Source organism: Cajanus cajan, chromosome 1, assembly GCF_000230855.2.
Source record: "Cajanus cajan strain Asha chromosome 1, NIPB_CcT2T_4, whole genome shotgun sequence".
NCBI lineage: Eukaryota > Viridiplantae > Streptophyta > Magnoliopsida > Fabales > Fabaceae > Cajanus > Cajanus cajan.
Genome location: NC_138517.1, coordinates 76,587,513 through 76,610,749, shown reverse-complemented (window position 1 = coordinate 76,610,749; position 23,237 = coordinate 76,587,513). Strand labels below are relative to the sequence as shown.

The following is a 23,237-nucleotide window of genomic DNA, read 5'->3' as shown; positions in this document are numbered from 1 at the left end:
CTATGTTCGCAACTTCTTAGCTTCCAACGGGTCGGCCGGTACTGCGCCGTTAGTGATATAGTTCCGAATGAGTGTGGTCCATGAGGGTGATTCATCTATTGCCATGCACTCGGTTGTTACGCTTGGGGAAGGAACTTCAAGATGAATAGTGGTGCGCAGCTGTCCCGGCTTTCGGCTGCTGGCGAGCCGAGCTAACTGATCAGCTCGTTCATTGTTGTTACGCAAAACATGCCGAACCTGAACCTCGCTGAATTCATCCTTCAATTTTTGGAATAGATGATAGTATCGTAATAAGTTCGCATCTTTAACTTGGAAATTATCATTGACCTGCTCGGCCACTATCTTTGAGTCGGTCCAGCATATGACTCGCTTCACATCCATCTCGGTTGCCAACCGCATCCCAGCTAGTAGGGCCTCGTATTCCGCTTGGTTATTCGAGGCACGAAAACCGAACCGAAGGGACTGCTCAATTGTGACGCCTGAGGGACTAGCCAGTATCACTCCTGCTCCGCTGCCTTGGGCGTTAGAAGACCCATCGACATGCAAGGTCCATGATTCGTCTTCAAAACGCCCCGAAGGGGTAAGCTCGTTAACAAAATCAGCCAAGTGCTGCGACTTGATTGGACCTCTCGGCTCAAAGGACAAATCGAACTCTGACAACTCGACCGACCATGCCATCATTCGGCCGGCAATCTCTGGTTTTCTTAATACTTTTGCCACTGGACAATCGATCCGAACAATTATCTTGTGGCTATGAAAGTATTGTCTGAGTCGACGAGCAGTGTAGATGAGTCATAAGGCTACCTTTTCAATTAGCTGGTATCGTCGTTCGGCCTCCTGCAAAGTCCGACTGATGAAATACACTAGTTGTTGCCCTTCTCGGTTTTCTTGTATTAGCGCAGCGCTAATTGAGCTGTCGGAGACCGCTAAGTATATGATCATGTCAATGTTGGCAACTGGTTTGGAAAGGACTGGGGGTGTACTAAGGCGCTCCTTGAAATGTTGGAATGATGTTTCACACTCCTGGGTCCATTGGAATCGCTCGGTCTTCTTGAGCAAAAGGAGGATGGGTCTAGCTATCTCAGCTAGGCAAGGAAGAAAGCGGGAGAGCGAAGTGAGCCGGCCTGCCAACTTCTGAACTTCTTTCAGGGTACTTGGGCTTTTCATGCTTAGAATGGCTTGGCACTTGTCAGGATTTGCTTCAATGCCGCGACTGGACAACATAAACCCTAAAAACTTGCCGCCTGAGACCCCGAATACGCACTTGTCAGGGTTGAGTCTCATTTGGTGGTGCCGAAGCGCGTGAAACACATCAGTCAAGTCCTGTGCGTGTACAGATACGCTACTTGACTTTACTACCATGTCATCAACGTACACCTCCATACATCGGCCAATGTGGTCACTGAAAATTTTGTTCATCAACCGTTGGTAAGTGGCTCCGGCATTTTTCAGGCCGAAGGGCATAACTCGGTAACAGTAATTGGCTGTTACGGTTATGAACGCCGTTTTCTCTTCATCCTGAGGGTGCATTCGGATTTGGTTATATCCGGAATATGCGTCAAGGAATGACAGGAATTTGTGGCCAGATGCCCCATCGACGAGCCGATCAATGTTTGGTAGCGGATAGGCATCCTTCGGACAGGCTTTGTTCAAATTAGTGTAGTCAGTACACATGCGCCATTTCCCATTCGGTTTCTTGACCATTACTACATTAGCTAGCCAAGTTGAGTAGTGTACCTCCCGGATGAACTTGGCTTCTAGCAACTTACTCACTTCGGCCTCTATTGCCGCCTTCCTGTCCTCCCCAACCTTTCGACGCCGTTGAGCGATCGGTCTTGCTTCTTTGCTTATGGACAACTTGTGACAGAGGAAACTAGGATCAAAGTACAACAAAACATATTACATATAGTGATATGAAAAAAGTATCATTATAGATATAATATATGTAAATATAAATCTATTTGACATATATCCACACACAATTTTAGTATCAATTTTAAATGAGATTTAATAACATATATTGTGTAATACTATAGTCTATAAGTACCTATATACTTTTTAACAATATACTAACATATATTACATCTATAGATTAGTCACTAGTGTAAAAAAAGTTTTTTATTATGAATATTTTATGTTATATGTAATTCACACGATATAAAAAGTGAGATGATGACAAATTTGCAAATATGACAAAAAAATTTATTATCGACTGTTGTTCACTTGTCATAGAAAGTTCTTATTATGCCAAGTAAGTCTCCACCCGTCATAAAATATATTACAATTAACCCCAACCTTTCTATATAATGAGAGTAATGACACTCATTTTATAAAAACTTTTTTTATGACGAGTGAAATAACATCCAACATAAAAAGTGCTTTAAAATTTTAGATAAAAAATGCAATTCATGTTCCAAACTCTTGTTCCTAGTATGTCTTATTTTCTTTATTATCCTCCATCTTGTACATCTAGGTAAAAAATTATTTTGCTTTTTTTCTTTCTTTGTGTGTTTTCTATATTGTTATTGTTCAAATATTGATAGTGTGGGTTTGGAAGTAAACATGGTGGTGATGAAACGCAAAACATAGTGACTACAAAAGAAGATGCGAGAATGAGAGGAAAAAAAAGGCAATCGAGAATGCAAAAAGATGCAACAAAAGAGAAACAATGTGATAACAAAACATAAAGATATGCAACGAGAATAAGATATCACAACAACAAAATGTGAAGAGATGCGACAAGAAAGAATGAACATGATACCAAAATGCAAAGAGATGTAACAACGAAAAGAAAAAAAATTGGTGATAAAATACGAAAAGATGTGACAAGAGAAAAAAAAATACCATGGAGAAGCAATTGTTAACCTAAAAATAAAACTTTTTATGCCAGTTATAAAAATAATCAACATAGAAAGTCAAGATATTTTATATTAGTTCTTTTTATAACTAATATAAAAAGTCAAGACTTTTTGTATTGTTGAGTTTTATGACGAGTCTAAAAAAATTCATGCAAAAAGTCATTTTTACCCATCATTAAAAGTGTCACGCACAATAATAAATGTAAATAAAAATAATTTTTAATAATAAATATTATTTTACTGTACAGGATGCGTGTCACTACAATATCATTTTTTGTAGTAAAGTATAATTAATTTTTTTATACCACAAGAATCTTCCACTAAAAGTAATTTTGTTATATTATAAACAACAACAAAAATTTCTTCCAAATACTTAATCCAATTACATATTCAAAACTCAAATTCAAAATCACTTTAAACTAAAATAATTATGTGCATCAATTGATTTATGTCTTGAATAGTTGCTAATTAACAAGTATATATAATGATATTAGGTTCTTAATAAAAGAAACAAAGCATAAATTTTTACTTATATCAGTAAAAGGAAATGTTTTCCTTTTGTGGACACCGCAACTATCATCTACAGTCTACACTAAGAAAGAAATAAAAATAGAAGAGAGCAAAATGATAGATATAATAAATGATATGAAATAACAATAAAAAAGACATAGATAAAGAAAAATGTCAAATATTTTATGACGGGTGTGGACACTACAACTATCATTTATACTATATCAAATAAAAAAAAACATGAAATCTAAATAGTATGATATGTGTCAATATTATTAGAGTCTTTTTTGGATATAAGTTCAAAGTATTTTTGAGAGTTTATTTACTAAAAATGAAGAGTATATTTTAAGTAGAGAAATTCTATAAAAAAATTCTAAATTTATATCCAAACTAACTCTTAATAAAAAGATTACAAATCAAATCAAATAAAAAATTCAAAAAAAAAAAGTATGATATATATCATGATATATGTACCGGATATTCTAACAATGAGAATGATAAAATGACTCTTAAACGTGCTATAAAATTTATGTATTTCAAAATCAAAAAATCTAAAGAATTATGCTTCATATAACCCATGCACACGTCTTTATGAATTTTCTTAAAATCATGCTTTCACACATATAGGTCTCAATGTTGTTTTATTTTTGAATATTGTCTAAAAGAACTCTAATTAATAAATATAATTATGTGTATATAAATTCATGTTCATCCTCCTATTTGAACGTGTTTGTGGTGATTTTTGTTTGTAGGTCCTTTTTATTCAAACTAGCAAGATTTCAATTTAGGCATGTATAACGCGACAAGCTCTTACAATTTTTCATTGATGAATCATACACACAACATATAGAGTTAGTTTAGGGTACAATTATACTTTTTTAGCATACCAGAATATCTAGATAATCATTGATATCTATCACACAATCAATTTCATGCATATGAACATTAATATGAATCGAATAAACAACACGTATATTGATTGCAGAAATCATATCCTTTATTCAACAATGACAGAATTACAATGTATAAAGATAATAATGAGTGATTAGCAAACTACACTAAACTACACTACACCTAAACTACAAAGAAAAAGGAAAGGAGGTCAAGAAATCGTACTCAACAGTCTCGTACACGAGAGTCATATGCACAGACAAAGAGTGTTTGTGAGTTTTCGTGAGTATACTATTTCTGACCTTTTTCCATGACCGCGACTTGTTAATTTATAGAGATTTGAGGAATCATAATAATTGTATATGTCGTGCCACGAATATAACCATTTTAAACTTCCATATCGTGGGTCATTCATGCACGTCTTCTAATAACTTCCGGAACCGTTTATAACCCCCAAACCGCTCTGTAGTCTCTTATACTTATCCATTCAATTTACTTCGACCTGTCTCTAACTGTGTCTCCTCTAACTCCTTCATTTCGAGAGGTTGCGAAGCATGCTCATGAATGGCCAGGTTTCTAGGATTTCGAGTGATTCGCGAAAGATATATTTGAGTGTCTCCTGATCTTTCTTGTACTTCGCATGTACTTCGTCAACTCAGAAGCTATTTCTAACCATGTCTCTTTTAACTCCTTCACTTTGAGAGGTTGCGAAGCTATGAAACATTTTTATGAGTGGTAGGGTTTCAAGGATTTCGAGTGCTTCGCGAAATATGTATTCTAGTGTCTCCCGATTCTTCTTATATTTCGCATGTTTCCAGAGCTCTTTTTTACTATTTTTCGATCCTCCACGATTTCGAGTACTCTCGAGTTTCGAGTACCCTCAAGTTTCAAGTATTCTCAAGCAACCTTATTTTGCTTTAACAGAACGAGGTGAGACTTTACTTGCATTTCAACAATATGTAACCTCTTTTTTTCTCTCAACAATTATTTTTCTTTAAAGACAACCTTAGCGGCAAGATAGAGGAAGGAAGGACCTGGAAAGTCATGGTTTTTCCTTTTTCTTTAAATGTGCTAAAATTACTTTTAAATTTTTTTTGGCCCCATTTAGAATTTATATATAAAAAAATATATTATAAATTGATACATGAAAAATATCATGTTAATTTACACTTAGAAAAATAAAAGGAAGAAAATATATGTGAGATTGATATATAATATGATTAAAAGAGAGATAAATAAATATAAGTGATAATAAACTATTTATGATGTTAAAATATTTATATATTGACCCCTCAAACCAAGTTTCTGCCTTCGCCCTTGCTTGATTGGCATATTATTGGACTAATTTTTTTAAAATTAAAAAATCTTTAAAAAATATTTTTTTTAAATAAGCAGATAAAAAATTGTTTCTATAGAAAATCAAATAAACACAAAAAAGAAGACGAAACTGGTTACTTTATTTTAAAAAAAAAACACACACATTTTCAAGAAAAATATTAAACAAACATGTTATTAAGTACTATATATTATATCTCTCTTATAAGATATTTAAAACTTAATTAGTCACATTTGAGGAGTTTGTCATTTCCACTAAACCCCATTAAATCATTAATAGACTAGTATATATACATACTAACATACAACCTTGATTATCATAAATGCGTTGAGAAAAAAAATTGGGGAACATGACCATACACAACCGATGTTGATCCACCTTAAAACATTGTGGTGTATTCTGCAATCATCTTTAACTTTATTTTCTACAATCCCAAATAGGAACAAACGAAAAGCAAGAGGGATGAACATGAACTACAGGCTTCAACACCAGTTTTTTTTCTCTTTTTTATCTCTTCTTGGTCAGAACAAGTTAGTTTTTTATGAGCAAATTAGTCATGTGATTTCTTGAAATGCATTACACTCGCATATTCTGTTATCCAAGAAACACATAACACCATGTACTTGGAATAACATAAACATTAAATAGAGAAATTTCTTGCGCAATATGCCAAGATATTAATGGAAATTCCTTAGCAATTTGTTCATTTTTAAGTTCTATCTCAAGTTTTAAATACAAAGCTGACACTCTTACAAAGGTTGTTTGAAGTTTTGAACATTAACTCTAGGCCCATTAAAACATTATGGACCCAAAATTCAAGAGCATTACGACCTCGACAGTTGACAATTGACATAGCCTCATAGATGTTGTTTGGACATAACTTGTGTCCACACGGTCAAACTATGTTTAGAGATGTATAGATCAATTTATTCGATTTAGAACCAAAAGTATCTAAATTAATTAAAATCAATTAATTTAGTTTGTTTTGAATTTTAAAAAATATTTTCAATATGATCAAACCGAATCAATCTGATAAAGAATAAGTTTATTCAATATAAGTTATCAAGCTGGCAACTTATACATATGATTCTAAAATCCTAATTCCAAAAACTATGAAAATTTCGTATATTTAATTATCATAAAAATATATATAAATATATCATTAATTAAAAATAATAACTATCGAATTCAGAATGCTAATTAAAATACATTTCTTAATAAAAAGTTATCAAGTCATATGTATATACGTGCTTACATGAGCATTAATTTGAATTATTCTTTAATGATCATGTTACTTGCGTGAATTATCGATCTATTTTGTCAATAACTAACCCAGCTAATTTTAGTAAATTTTCTTTCTCAACTTTATACTTTTTTTCAAATACATTGCTTAAATTCAAGGTTTTACTTAAAGAATTCAAACTCAATTTAGTGCAAAAATTGGATTTAAAATCGGTTAGAATTTAGGGTTTATGGTTTATAGTTTAGGGTTTAGGGTTTAGGGTTTAGGGTTTAGGGTTTATGGTCTAGGGTCTAGGGTTTAGGGTTTAGGGTTTAGGGTTTAAGGTTTAGGGTTTAGGGTTTAGGGTTTAGGATTTTGTAACCGATCTTAAAAGTTGTGTCAGACATACCTTTTAAGATCGGTCATAAAATAACCGATCTTAAAAGTGCTACTTTTAAAATTTCAGAACCGATTTTGTATGTAGTATACAAAATTCGTTCTTAAATAACCGATTTTAAAAGTATCCTCAGAAAACTTTTATATTTCCTTCCATTCTCATTTTCTTTAATCTTTTCCTCCATTCCTTTTTTTACTCTCTCGCGCTCTCATTTTCTAAAGTCTCCAATAAGGAAAATTTTGTTATCGTTTTCGTTTTCATTTTCCTCTTCTCATGCTCTTATTTTGTCTCTTTTCGTTTTCTCATGCTCTTCTCTTGTCTCTATTTTTGTTGTAGGTTCATTTTGGTTAAATTTTGAATTTGGAACGACCCGTTCTTGTAACGTCTAAAATATAAAAAAAATTAACCCTAATTTTATATATATTTATATATTTACTTATAACATATTTATATATTGTTTTGGATTGAAAACATAAATAAGTAATAATTTTTTTTTTTTAAACTTACATCCACTTAGTTAACTTATAAGGTCTTAAAATATTTGTAAAAATATATACATAAATCTAAACTACTCAAATTTTACATTATTATTTTCAATATTCACATACATCTCATTTTATTATTATGAGAGTACATACCTTACATATAGCTCTTTATATTTGCATCATATCAAAAATATTTACAATAATGTACATTTTTATAATCTACCTATTACCTATACTATATATATACTATATTTACATATCCGGTTGATATAAGTTTACTATAGGGTTGACATGATTGGTTGGAGGAAGATAAAAAGTGACTACTATCTGGCCATCTATAACTACGGGATGTTGCTGGGTTGGTGAAAAATAAAAAGATGACAATCCTATTCCTTGAAACGTAACCGCGTTGGCAGCTGCGTCCATAGCCCAACTAGTGCCTGGAAAGACTGCAGTGATAATGGAAGTAAAAGGGCCAGGAAGGATTGGTAGATCCATCTATTATAACATATTAAATTTTTCACAAACAAGAAATAAGGAGTGAGAACACTTATTAAATAAATCTATTTAATTAAATAAAGAACAAGATTATATATAATAACATAAAAATTAAATAATAAAATTTGAATCATTTTAATAGTGACTAGTCAGGATAAATGAGCATTATTGTAGTATCAACCAAATGTCAACAGAATATTTTACCATGAATGATTACTCATTTAAATCTCCAAGGTCAAACCTCCAGCTATAAATAATTCAAACTTTATCTTCTATGGCCATAGAACAATATTTATCTTCATAAATATGTGAAGAAATAACAAAATGAGTCCAAGATATCACAACTATATCATAGTTGATTATAAATATATTTACAATAAATATATTTACGTAAAAAGAATATATTAAAAGTACCAATGATATAAATAAAAATGACAATAATTATAAAATAATTAAACAATATAAAATATGAACACCTTAATAATTAATATGGACAAAAATAATCATAGGTTAAGCAAATAAATGAGGTTAGGGGCACCTCACTAGATAAATGTATCAAGAAAATAACATAAATAAATAACATAGTAGTAAATAAAATTTTAAAGAAACAAAGTTCTTCTCCCCCTTACCTTGAAATATATATTTGTAGTTGTGTAACTTCCTATTTTCTTAAATGGTAGTTTAATTATAATTAGCCAAGTTTCATCTTCGTTACATAGTTTGGTTGCTTATAGATATGTCTGCATTCAATTTTGCAATCAGAGAAGATTCTTCAATTGATATGCCTCATAATGTATATATATATATCACTGCACATGTGTATATATCCGCTGCCACGTAACTGCATATATACATAAATCCACTGCACATTCCCTTTTCTTTTCCTTTTAATTAAGAAAATATAAGACCATGTAGGATTCAAACCCAGCACCAAGCACTTGAAGTCCTTAAGCACAAGGAGTGAAACCACTAAACCATTTTATTTTATATGTCTATATCATCATGTAAATTTATAATAAGTTATTTCTCATGGACAATATTTATAATGTAATTAGTTAGTACACACACACATATATATATATATATATAGTTATATATATTTAATAATTAAAATATTATTCTAAAAATATCAATTATAACTAATTCTAAAAATAATAATACAACCATTTCATTTATTTTAAATAAGGTAATTGAAATTTAAAAGAAGTATTATTTTAAGAATATATATATTTATATATATATATATATATATATATATATAATATTAATAATGTTGTATTACAAATTTAGAATATTACAATTCTTCCCCCCTTACAGAAATTTCGTCCTCGAAATTTTTATTGCTTAGAAATAAATAAGGATAGTTTTTCCTGATTTTCTCTTCCAATTCCCATGTAGCATCTCCAGTAACATCATTTCAGATGACCTTTACCAGTGAAATCTGTTTGTCTCTCAACTGCTTGATCCTCCTGTCTGTGATCTGTACAGGCATTGTTTCAAATGTAAGGTTATCCTTTAACTGTATTGTATCAGGCATTATTACATGAGATGGATCAGAAATATATTTTCTTAATTGAGACACATGAAAAACATTGTGAAGATTAGAAAGAAAAGGAGGTAGAGAAATTTGGTAAGCAACATGACCTATTTTTCTGAGGATTTGATAAGGACCAATAAATCGAGGTGAGTTTCTTTGATTTCATTACCCTACCAATTCCAGTTGTTGGTGTAACTTTCAAAAATACATGATCACCTTTCTGAAATTCAAGAGGTCGTCTTCTTTTATCAGCATAACTTTTCTGTCTACTTTGAGTCGTTCTCAATTTTTCTTGAATCATTTTAATCTTTTCCGTGGTTTGTTGCACCAATTCAGGGCCCAAGATTAAATTTTCTCCTGTTTCAAACTAACACAAAGGAGTTCTACACCGTCTCCCATATAGAGCTTCATAGGGTGCCATACCTATGCTAGAATGAAAACTGTTGTTATAAGTGAATTCAATTAAAGGCAGATATTGATCCCAACTACCAGAATTCTCTAACACACAAGCTCTCAATAAATCTTCTAAGGATTGAATGGTTCTTTCTGATTGTCCATCTGTGTGAGGATGATATGCAGAGCTAAGGCGAAGCTTAGCTCCCAATGCTTGATGTAAACTTCCCCAAAATTTATAAGTGAACCTAGGATCTCTGTCAGATATAATACTAGATGGTACACCATGCAATCGTACAATTTCCCTTATGTACAGTTCAGTCAATTTCTCTAGTGAATACCTAATGTTAATGGGTAGGAAGTGAGCAGATTTTGTCAGCCTATCCACGATAACCCATATGGAATCAAACTTATGAATTGTCCGTGGTAAACCAACTACAAAATCCATTGCTATACTGTCCCATTTCCATTCAGGTATATCTAAGGGTTGTAACATTCTTGCTGGCTTTTGGTGTTCTATTTTGGCCTTCTGACAAATCAAGCATGTAGCCACATATTGTGCTATTTCCTTTTTCATTTTAGGCCACCAAAATATTCTCTTGAGATCCTTATACATATTTGTTGCCCCAGGGTGTATACTCAACTTGCTCTTATGTGCCTCACCTAAAATTATTTTCTTAATTTCAGAATCATTAGGCACACATACCCTATCATTAAATCTCAAAACTCCTCTTTGATCTATATTAAACTTTCCACCATCCTTTTTACCCAACAATATCTTTTTCTTTTGAATGAATTTATCAACTACCTGAGCCTCACCAATTTGTCCATGTAAATCACTAGTAATTTGAACCGCATGCAATTGTATTCTATCCTGACTTACTGTAGTTAATAAATTCATATCTATAAATTTTTCTATCAAATTCATCTCATGAATCATTAATGAAGAGATATGTAAAGATTTTCTACTCAGTGCATCAGACACAACATTGGCTTTCCCTGGGTGGTAATGTAATTCAAAATCATAATCTTTCAAAAATTCCATCCACCTTCTTTGTCTCATATTCAGTTCCTTTTGATCAAACAAATATTTTAAACTCTTATGATCACTAAAAACATCAAACTTACCACCATACACATAATGTCTCCATATCTTGAGTGCAAAAACAATGACAGCTAGTTCTAGATCATGGGTTGGGTAATTCTTTTCATGAGCTCTTAATTGTCTAGAAGCATATGCTACTACCCTTCTATCTTGCATAAGAACACACCCTAATCCCATTTTTGAGGCATCACAAAATATGACAAATTGTCCATTAGGATTGGGTAAGGCTAAAACTGGTGCAGTGGTTAATCTTTTCTTAAGTTCTTGAAAACTATTCTCACATTTCTCTGTCCACTCAAAGGGTTGCCCTTTCTTGGTGAGTTGAGTTAAAGGCATAGCTATTTTAGAAAACCCCTCAATGAATCTCCTATAATATCCTGCCAAACCCAAAAAACTACGGATTTCTGTTACTGTCTTTGGAGGTTCCCATAGTAGAACTGCTTCTACTTTAGACGGATCCACAGACACTCCGTCTTTGGAGATCACATGACCTAAAAACTTAACCTCCTCTAACCAAAATTCACACTTAGAAAGTTTGGCATACAATTGTTTATCTTTGAGGATTTGGAGAACAGTTTGAAGGTGTTCTTCATGTTCTTCCTGAGTTCGAGAATATATGAGGATATCATCTATAAAGACCACCACAAAATGGTCTAAATATGGACGAAAAATCCTATTCATATAATCCATGAACACTGCAGGTGCATTGGTTACTCCAAAAGGCATCACTTGATATTCATAATGACCATACCTTGTTCTAAATGCAGTTTTCTGTATGTCTTCTGCTTTTACTTTGATTTGATGGTATCCTGATCTTAAATCTATCTTAGAAAACACAGTGGCCCCTCTCAATTGATCCATCAAATCATCTATCCTAGGAAGAGGGTATTTATTCTTTATGGTAAACTTATTTAATTGCCGATAATCCACACACAGCCTAAAGCTTCCATCTTTCTTTTTAACTAACAAAACAAGAGCACCCCAAGGTGATACACTAGGGCGTGTAAATTGTTTTTCAAGCAACTCTTCTAATTGTTTCTTCAACTCTGCTAATTCAGAAGGTGACATCCTATAAGGTGCCATTGAAATTGGTCCAGTTCCAGGTATTAAATCAATCGAAAATTCAATTTCTCTGTCAGGTGGTAAACCAGGAATATCATTAGGAAAAACTTCAGGAAAAATTTGAACAACAACTATGTTTTTCAAGTCAACTTCCTCTTTAGCTTCCATAGAGGATAAGATTAAATATCTTTGAACTTTACCCCAAGAAAACTTGTTTATTGGTTTGGATAATGAAATCGATGGGTCCTTAGAGTCAGAAAATATGATATACTTTTCTGCACAATTGAGAAGAACATGGTTGGAAGATAACCAGTCCATACCTAAAATCATATCTAATTGTGATAAAGGTAAGCAAATCAAATTTACAAGAAATTTTTTATCACCAATAAAAATAGGACAGTCTGAACAAACTTTGTTGGCAATTACAGATTTGTTTGTAAAGGTTAGAACAATTAGATTGTTCTCTAAAGAAGAAATTGGTAATTGGAGGTGTTGAACACAATCATTGGAGATAAAAGAATGAGTTGCGTCTGAATCATACAGTACATTTAAAGTTTTACCTTTAATGAAACATTTACCTTGTATTAGATTGTTGTTTTGAGCAGCTTCAGTTCCGGTCATAGTATAAACTCTTCCAGTTGTAGGAGGTCTCGGTTTGGGTCCAGAGGTATTCGCGTGTGCCTTTGGTTGTCCACACTCAGAAAACACATGACCAGGCTTTCCACACTTGAAACAAACAGGTCCTTTGAGATGACAGTCCTTAGTATAATGACCTTGTCCACACTTAAGACACTTAGCTTGATTATTCATGGGTCTACTGGAATTTCCTGCAAATTGAGAAGATTGGGATTTCCATTGTGGTCGATCATAAGGTTTTCCTTCATTATTCTTTTTCTTATTAAACTGAGGGCTAAAGGATTTTGGTCTATTATCCTTATTATGATCAAAACCTTCCAAAAATCGAAACTTGTGTATTAATGTGGGAAAATCAGAGATTTCTAATATTCCTACTGCCTTTCTTAATTCTGGTCTAAGTCCATCTTCAAATTTAATACACTTCATTCTCTCATCAGGGTGATAAAAGAAAGTAGAGTATTTTCCCAATTCCTCAAACTTAGAAGCATATTCTCCCACTGTCATATTTCCTTGTTTTAACTGCATATATTATATTTCTTTAGCCCTCCTAACATCATTAGGAAAATATTTTTCAAAAAATTTGGCTCTAAATACTTCCCATGTAATGATTATTCCCCCTCCTTCTAATAATCTCCTGGTACTATCCCACCAATATTTTGCTTCTCCTACTAACATAAATACTGCATAGTTTACTTTTTGGTTATCGGGACAGTTCAAAGCTCGAAATATTTTTTCTTTCTTTAATCCATAATTCAGCTTTTTCAGGATTATATCCTCCATCGAATTGGGAAGGTTTATTGCTTCTAAATTCTATTAGTCCCTGTGACTCCCCCACTCTTTCCGGTTGTTGATTCCTTAACAAGGCGGCAGCCATGTCTCTAATAGCCTGCACAGCCTCAGTCAGTTCTGTATTTCTCCTTCCTGCCATCTGAAATTTATAGATTAGTTATTATACTAGAAACATGGTTAGCGCATTTCCCCAAGTTACACATGGAACGTTGCTCTGATACCACTAAAATGTAACATCTAAAATATAAAAAAAAAATTAACCCTAATTTTATATATATTTATATATTTACTTATAACTTATATTTATATATTTTTTTGGATTGAAAACATAAATAAGTAATAAATTTTTTTTTTAAACTTACATCCACTTAGTTAACTTATAAGGTCTTAAAATATTTGTAAAAATATATACATAAATCTAAACTACTCAAATTTTACATTATTATTTTCAATATTCACATACATCTCATTTTATTATTACGAGAGTACATACCTTACATATAGCTCTTTATATTTGCATCATATCAAAAATATTTACAATAATGTACATTTTTATAATCTACCTATTACCTATACTATATATATACTATATTTACATATCCGGTTGATATAAGTTTACTATAGGGTTGACATGATTGGTTGGAGGAAGATAAAAAGTGACTACTATCTGGCCATCTATAACTACGGGATGTTGCTGGGTTGGTGAAAAATAAAAAGATGACAATCCTATTCCTTGAAACGTAACCGCGTTGGCAGCTGCGTCCATAGCCCAACTAGTGCCTGGAAAGACTGCAGTGATAACGGTAGTAAAAGGGCCAGGAAGGATTGGTAGATCCATCTATTATAACATATTAAATTTTTCACAAACAAGAAATAAGGAGTGAGAACACTTATTAAATAAATATATTTAATTAAATAAAGAACAAGATTATATATAATAACATAAAAATTAAATAATAAAATTTGAATCATTTTAATAGTGACTAGTCAGGATAAATGAGCATTATTGTAGTATCAACCAAATGTCAACAGAATATTTTACCATGAATGATTACTCATTTAAATCTCCAAGGTCAAACCTCCAGCTATAAATAATTCAAACTTTATCTTCTATGGCCATAAAACAATATTTATCTTCATAAATATGTGAAGAAATAACAAAATGAGTCCAAGATATCACAACTATATCATAGTTGATTATAAATATATTTACAATAAATATATTTACGTAAAAAGAATATATTAAAAGTACCAATGATATAAATAAAAATGACAATAATTATAAAATAATTAAACAATATAAAATATGAACACCTTAATAATTAATATGGACAAAAATAATCATAGGCTAAGCAAATAAATGAGGTTAGGGGCACCTCACTAGATAAATGTATCAAGAAAATAACATAAATAAATAACATAGTAGTAAATAAAATTTTAAAGAAACAAAGTTCTCCTCCCCCTTACCTTGAAATATATATTTGTAGTTGTGTAACTTCCTATTTTCTTACTGCTCGATTCCTCTTTTCTTCCTTCTCCCTTACTCTCTCTTTTTTTTTTTTCTGCTCCGCTTGGTTTCTCAAATTTGGGTGTCCCAATTTACTATCACTGCATTCAATTTTGCAATCAGAGAAGATTCTTCAATTGATATGCCTCATAATGTATATATATATATCACTGCACATGTGTATATATCCGCTGCCACGTAACTGCATATATACATAAATCCACTGCACATTCCCATTTCTTTTCCTTTTAATTAAGAAAATATAAGACCATGTAGGATTCAAACCCAGCACCAAGCACTTGAAGTCCTTAAGCACAAGGAGTGAAACCACTAAACCATTTTATTTTATATGTCTATATCATCATGTAAATTTATAATAAGTTATTTCTCATGGACAATATTTATAATGTAATTAGTTAGTACACACACATATATATATATATATATATAGTTATATATATTTAATAATTAAAATATTATTCTAAAAATATCAATTATAACTAATTCTAAAAATAATAATACAACCATTTCATTTATTTTAAATAAGGTAATTGAAATTTAAAAGAAGTATTATTTTAAGAATATATATTTATATATATATATATATATATATAATATTAATAATGTTGTATTACAAATTTAGAATATTACAATTCTTCCCCCCTTACAGAAATTTCGTCCTCGAAATTTTTATTGCTTAGAAATAAATAAGGATAGTTTTTCCTGATTTTCTCTTCCAATTCCCATGTAGCATCTCCAGTAACATCATTTCAGATGACCTTTACCAGTGAAATCTGTTTGCCTCTCAACTGCTTGATCCTTCTGTCTGTGATCTGTACAGGCATTGTTTCAAATGTAAGGTTATCCTGACATTATTACATGAGATGGATCAGAAATATATTTTCTTAATTGAGACACATGAAAAATTGAAAATAACCGATTTTAAAAATCTTTTTTCCACTAGTATTAACTTATTAAATTTTTAGATAAAACTTTTGATTTGTGACTAAATACAGCCACAATATATTTTATATATAATATGATTATAATAATTACATTGAATCATTAATTAATATTCTAGTAATGACAATGTAATTACTAATTATAATACACACTCTATCCTTATATATTGGCGTGATTCTGAGTTACATAAGAAAGATTTATTTAAATGTTAACAATAAGGATAGACTAATAATCTATATCTTAATCTTAATAATATGCAATATTACTTGCACTACAAACTGCTGGTAGTTTGATTATCAAAAAAAAAGTTTGAGTTAGTTTAATTTATAAATATATGAACTAGAAAAATTAAATGCAGTTGATTCAGTTTCATTACTACTAAAATTTCTTTTATTACATGTAACTTTTTTTGCGAATTTTGTATTAAAATCCGCAGCAAACATTATTCCTAAGAATTCTTCTACAAAATTTTATCTGCAGGTAATACCTTCGTGGATAATATATTTTTGCGAATTTTAAAAGTCGCAAGAAATTTTTCTACAAATTTTCTTGTAAAAAAAATTCGCAGGAAAGTTTCCTGCAAAAAAAAATTCGCAATAAAGTTTCCTGCGAATTTTTTCTCAAGAAATTCTACAGGAATATTTTTTACAAATAAAATCAAAGAAATTACTACGAATTCTATCAATAATTTTTCAACTTTCAAATGCTCACAATGAATTATCTGAAACATTTGTTTCTACGCCTCCAACATGTGATACATAATCTTTTAAACTCTAATATTGTAGATTATAAGCCTAACACTCAACCATACAAATCAACTTGTAAGGTAAGTGTTGCCCTAATTTATATATTCTTTAATTGTTTTATTTTCAATCGATGTGGAACTTGAAGTTTTTTTAAAAAATTAAACTTTTAAATTTAAATATTTTTTTAATTTTTCTTGCGGATTAAAATTGGCAGGAAAATCCGCAGGAAAAGTTACCTGTGAAATTTTTCTACCATTTAGTAAACATTACTTGTGAATTTATTTTTGCAAGAAAATCTACAAGCAACAAAATAAAATTCTTACAATATTTTCTGCAAATTTTTACCATGGAAAATTTTTTCTATGATCATTAAAATTGTAGCAAAATTTGCAAAACTTTCTTGTAGATTATTTTTGATAAAAAAATTTGTAAGAAATATCTGTAAATTATTTTTCGCAAATAAATTCGTAATTTTTTTTGTGAAATTATTATTGCAAGAAAATTCGCAAAATATTTTTGCGAATATTTTTTTGTAGGAAAATTCGCAAAAAAATGACATTTTTCTAGTAGTAGATTTTAACTATTTGTATTAAAAAAATAATCAATTTTATTAATTAAATTTATGAAGTTAATTAGTCCTAATTGTGTTGACTATTTTATAAAGGGTAATTTTATTTTTATCCTCTCTGTTTTTATAAGTATCATTGTAATTTTATTTCATTTTTTATAAGTTTAATTAAATATCCATTTCATCTCATAATTTTATAAATTTTATCTTTTAATTTAATAGTTAATAATATATGTTTTTAATTCTTATACATATCATTTTTTTAATTTCTATATAGTTTTACAAATTTTATTTTTTAGTCTTTCTTATTAGACAAATTAATACTACTAATTGAAATAGATTAATTGACATGCATGTAGTCTAGATAGACATCATTGTTAGACACTTGGAGTTTACACACACACATATCTCCACATTGGTATGATATTGTTCACTTTAAACTTAAATCCTCATGATTTTACTTTTGGTCATCTCCCAAAAAGTCTCATATCAATGAAGACTATATGTATTTTATAAACATTTCTTTCTCCTCACGATTCAATGATGTGGGACTTTGTACCCCAACAAATCCCCCTTCAAACAAAGCACCATGATTTAATATTCCTTTGGTGGAAATATTTTTTTTTTCATCTATGCAATGGTGGCCCTTAGGACTTTAGTCATACTTACTCAGCTCTAGATACTTGCACCGCCATTAGCTCACATTAACAAGATAGGGCGCTTGATCTTCACATCGTCAGAAAGACTTTCGATACAAGTGATCTCACACTTGGATCCATTGTCTCCTATTGCTAAATATTTGTCTGAGACTTTGAGTAGATACTTACACCGTCATTAGTTCACATTAACGAGACATGTCACTTGACTTCCACACCATTAAGAAGGCTTTTGACACAAGGGATCACACACTTGGATCCATCACCTACCTCCCATTGCCAAATACTTCATTTGAGACTTTGAGTCGATCACTTAGTCGACCATTGGTTCTTATACCAAAGTTAGGCATTCAAGATTTACACACATATGTCTTTACATTGATATGATATTGTCTACTTTGATTTTAAATCCTTATAATTTTGCTTTTTGTCACCTTTCAAAACACCTCGTATCAATGAAGACTATGTGTGCTTTATAAATCTTTCTTTCTCCTCATAATCCAATGATGTGACACTTTATTTGTATCTCAACAAAACTTATCAATTATCGAACACATGGATTAATTGATGTTACACATCACTTATTGTTCATAATGAACACATGAATTAACTGATATGAGATTCTTCTAGTTTCATTAATAGTTTTAAGATCAAATTCTAGATTTGCAATTGCATTCAATATTCAAAGGGAGAATATTGCTCATATTTATTTTATCAAACTCAAATGTGATTTTCTCTCATAAAAGATATTTTTTTATTGTACTAAAAAGACACCATTTATCATAATTTATAAAAATAATATAAAGTAAATTACATAAACATCTCTTGAATTTTTGTGAGATGGTACAACCACCTCCTACATACTTTTTATATCCTTACGACAACTCTTTTTAATTATTTGAAAAATATTACACTAACATTCCTTAAACATTGCATTAACACATTAACTATTTAAAAAAAAAAGAAGGTTACATTATGACACCTTATAAGAGATGTTATTGGCATTAAAAAAAACATGAAGTGCCAATGCAATTTCATGAAACTGTTCATTCAATATAAAATAGGCTAAGTGCACTTTTGGCTCTCCTATTTTGTCAATATGCAATTTTAATCTCTTATTTTAAAATAGAGACATTTAATTTTTTTTATTCCAATGAATTATGAAATTTTGGTCCTACCTTTAATTTAATATTTGTTAATCGTTAAGATTTAATGTTGTTCCATATTATATTACCACTTAATTGACACCACATTTAACCACATGACCTTTAAAGATAAAAAATAAAAAATAAAAACATATATAATATAAGAGATCTTCATTTTATATTTATTTTAATAGGTATTTGTTATTTATTTCATTAATAAATTTTATTTTATTTTTAATTTAATTATCTCTAAATGTCAAATCAATGTTACAATAAATGTAAAAACTTAATGATCATCAAATATCAATTTATTGAGAGGACTAAAATTCATAATATGAAGATTAAATATCTTTAATTTAAAATAGGGATCATAATTGTAGGTTAAAAAAAATAAGGGAATGTTATGAAAAAGAAAGATAATAACAAAGATATAAAACAATACGAGAGAGAGAAAAATAATTTGACTAATGTAATATTTTTTGGAGGTGAATAGTCTATTTATAAGTATGTATAGTAGCTAAACAATTACACAAAAGGGATAATATACATAATGAAAATATAAATGATGATAATGTATATTGAATATGAACATCCACTAATTAAGTCATCAATTATTATTCATAACACTCCCTGTAGTAACCCAATTTCGTCTGGGAAATATTAATTTTGTTCTTAAAAAATAGCAAAATAGGTATATACAAAAAAGAATAAAAAAAGACAAAATTTCAAGCCCGGAACGGGCCGTTCCCAATCTGGAACGGGCTGTTCCAGCTTTCCTAAAAGCCCTAAAATTTCTAACCCGGAACGGGCCGTTCTGGATTCAGAACGGGCCGTTCCAACCTTCCAAAAAAGGCTAAATTTCTAGCCCGGAACGAGCCGTTCCAACCTTCCAAAATACCTCTAATTTTTGGCCCAGAACGGGTCGTTCCCACAACTGGAACGGGTCGTTCCCAAACTGGAACGGGCTGTTCCAATTTTTAAAAAAGACCTATAGTTTTTAGACCAGAACGGCCGTTCTGGAACCACCAAAATACCTAAATTTTTTAGCCCGGAAGGGCCGTTCCTAAAATGGAACGGCCGTTCCGAAAGTGGCCGTTGTGAGTAAAATTGCCACTCCGGAACGGGCCGTTCCGGTCCCTACAGAAAGTCTATAAATAGCCCCCTTCCCCTTCCCAACACACACATATCTCCACCCTTAACTTCCCAAAGGAGAACTACACACACCCTTCCCACACACATCTCCACCTTGGACCAGAGGGAACCCAGAGAAGGAGACCCACTTCTGTAGCGAAGAATTGTGAGTATATTAAATTCATTTCTTTTTATTTTTTTTTATATTAGTAATATCTGCTATTTAGTTCTTATTTATATTCAAAATGTGATTAAATATTAAAATATAGTGTGACAATATTTAATGTAAATATCTGATTATTGTATCAAAAATTTTATTGGAGGAATGGTTAATTAGATGTGACATCTTTTTAACCTTTGAATTTAAAGTACAAGTTGTGACAACTTATCTTTAAGTTTTTCCTCCAAAAACAAAAATGTTCAACCAAGAAATTTTTTTTTACATCATAACATCTCTAGCAATAATTATAATTAAAATTTTATTGAATTGACTTTGGTGTACACCTTAGTCAATTTTATATTTTTAGGTGAATGAGCTGAGACAGTTCAAGAATCCTATATTTAACAAAAATAAAAATTAATTAAAAATATGAACACACAAATATTTTTTACCATAGAACTACGTGACTCTGAATCTTCATTACATATGAAGATACGTAGGAGCAAGAACTAAATCTTGTCGAGCCAAAAAATAAAAAATATATTATCCTCCGTTTTATATAACAATAATAATTTTAACCTTTTTTTCAATGCATAATTTAAATTAGTTAAATAAAATATATTTGATCATTTTAGTGAGATAAATATTTTATAAATTATTAATAATTAGTTTAATTAATTAAAGGTAATCGTCTTATGACGAACGTTGTGAGGTGCTAATACCTTCCTCACACGTAATCGACTCCCGAACTCAAAAATTTGGTTTTCGTAGTCTATTTTCTATTTTATGGTTTTTCCAATGTTTTTCCTAAAAAACAACATTGGTGGCGACTCCTCTTTTTCAATTTATTTTTTGCCGTCCTGTCGCGACTGAGGTTGCTATAGATGGCGACTCCACTGGGGACATTTTTGAGAGTCAAGCCTATAATAATTAGTTAAACTAATTAATAACTTTTAAAAAATGTTTGTCTCACTTTTATTTTATTTTATTATTATTATTATTGTTTATGTCTCTTATTTGTTGTTTGTCTTATTTGCATGAATTATATAAATATGTGTTTTTAGAGTTTTGTTTTTTTATCATATGTGCTATGTTTTGTAGATTTGATAGTATAAGGTTGCTCCCTTCACACACTTCACTTACACAATTTTACACACGTTTATGAGTGGGGTCATATGCCCGGACTTGAGTGCAACTTAGGGTAGTAAGAGGTTGAGTAGTAGTAACCTTCTTGATGAACATCTTGTTTGGTTATTACGAAGGCCTCACTTAGAGTTTGATCCTTTCAAGGGTATTATCACCTCTAATAGTTTACTTATTATTGTGACTAATATCCTAAGAAGGGTTATTATTGGCTCTAGGAATCTATTTTAGAACTATAGTCCCACCCTTTTGAGAGGAACACGTGTTAGTAGTCCATAGAGTTTTCAACTTAAGGATGTCCTTATTAAGTATCACAGGAGCAATATGCTACCTTTACGTTCGAATGACGCAAAAAAAAGAAAGAGAATTTTATTCCATTTCATAATACACATCATACATTTTTTTGACTTTTATCATATCTCACACATCTTCAATATAACATTCATCACCACAAAACTATTCATGCATGCATGCATTCATCTACATTTCATAATTTATTCATGATATACATTTTACATCTTTGCATAAATTTTTTTTTATGAAATCATGCATACAACTTTAAAAGATTGCAATTGTGATCATCATTGACACTTTTGTTTCTTAAGGAAAATGAATAAATTTCTCTTGCATAATTCAAAGTAAGATCATTATTCCATTTGAGCATTTAGTCTAAAATGTATCTCATAACATTCAATATTTTCATAATTTTTCATGACATTCACGCATAAGCATTATTTAGATTAAGTAATCATGTTAGGCATATCCATTAGACATATCCATCATCTTTTCTTGTCATAATTGCATTTATTCTCACTTTATCATCGCAAGACAAATGCATTTGTTTCTCTAAAAAAAATCAAAAAAAGAAAAACAAAAAAAAAAACATTTTTTATTTCAAATTAGTCATTCCAACATTTTTCTTTTATACATGCATTTCATAGTAAAATAAAGGTCTAATTGATTTCTCATTCATGTCATTTTAAAAAAAAAATAACAACTATCTAATTTGATTATTTTTTTTAAAGAGGATGTCAAGCAACAAATTTATGCAATGTCTCAAAAGAAAAAGAAAAAAGCAGGAAACAAAGAAAATAGGGAATAACATGAAATTATTGTTCTCACTTACATTTAATTCTCAATCAAGAAGATGAGCTCTTTGACAAATTAACTTGTCAATTAACATGGTTTTAAAATCATTGTTAACCTTTTGAAGTACTTATTTCATTAACTTGCATAACAAGTTGTGTTGTTATCTTCATTGTCATAAATTGTCTTTGTCCCATTACATCTCATAGTTTTCTCATTATTCTTCCAAAAATGAAGAGTTTGTCCTCATAAAAAGTCAAATCTGTTGGATGATTCTCAATTAGAAAGTTTGGCAATAGAAATTTGAAGATTTCTTATCGGGGCAAATTTATCATTTTATGAGTATTTGTCCAACCATCTACCACATTTAATGGTGATAAGTCTTATGAGCAAAAAAAAAAAGTGAAAAAATG

General features: G+C 30.5%; 1 protein-coding gene across 1 annotated transcript; it reads right to left on the bottom strand.

The window, feature by feature from the left end:
• Nucleotides 1–678, bottom strand: LOC145955712 (uncharacterized). Its single transcript, XM_083070774.1, has one exon. It carries the CDS (start codon nucleotides 676–678, stop codon nucleotides 1–3), a length of 678 nt encoding a protein of 225 aa, XP_082926900.1.
• Nucleotides 679–23,237: the final 22,559 nt, after the last annotated feature.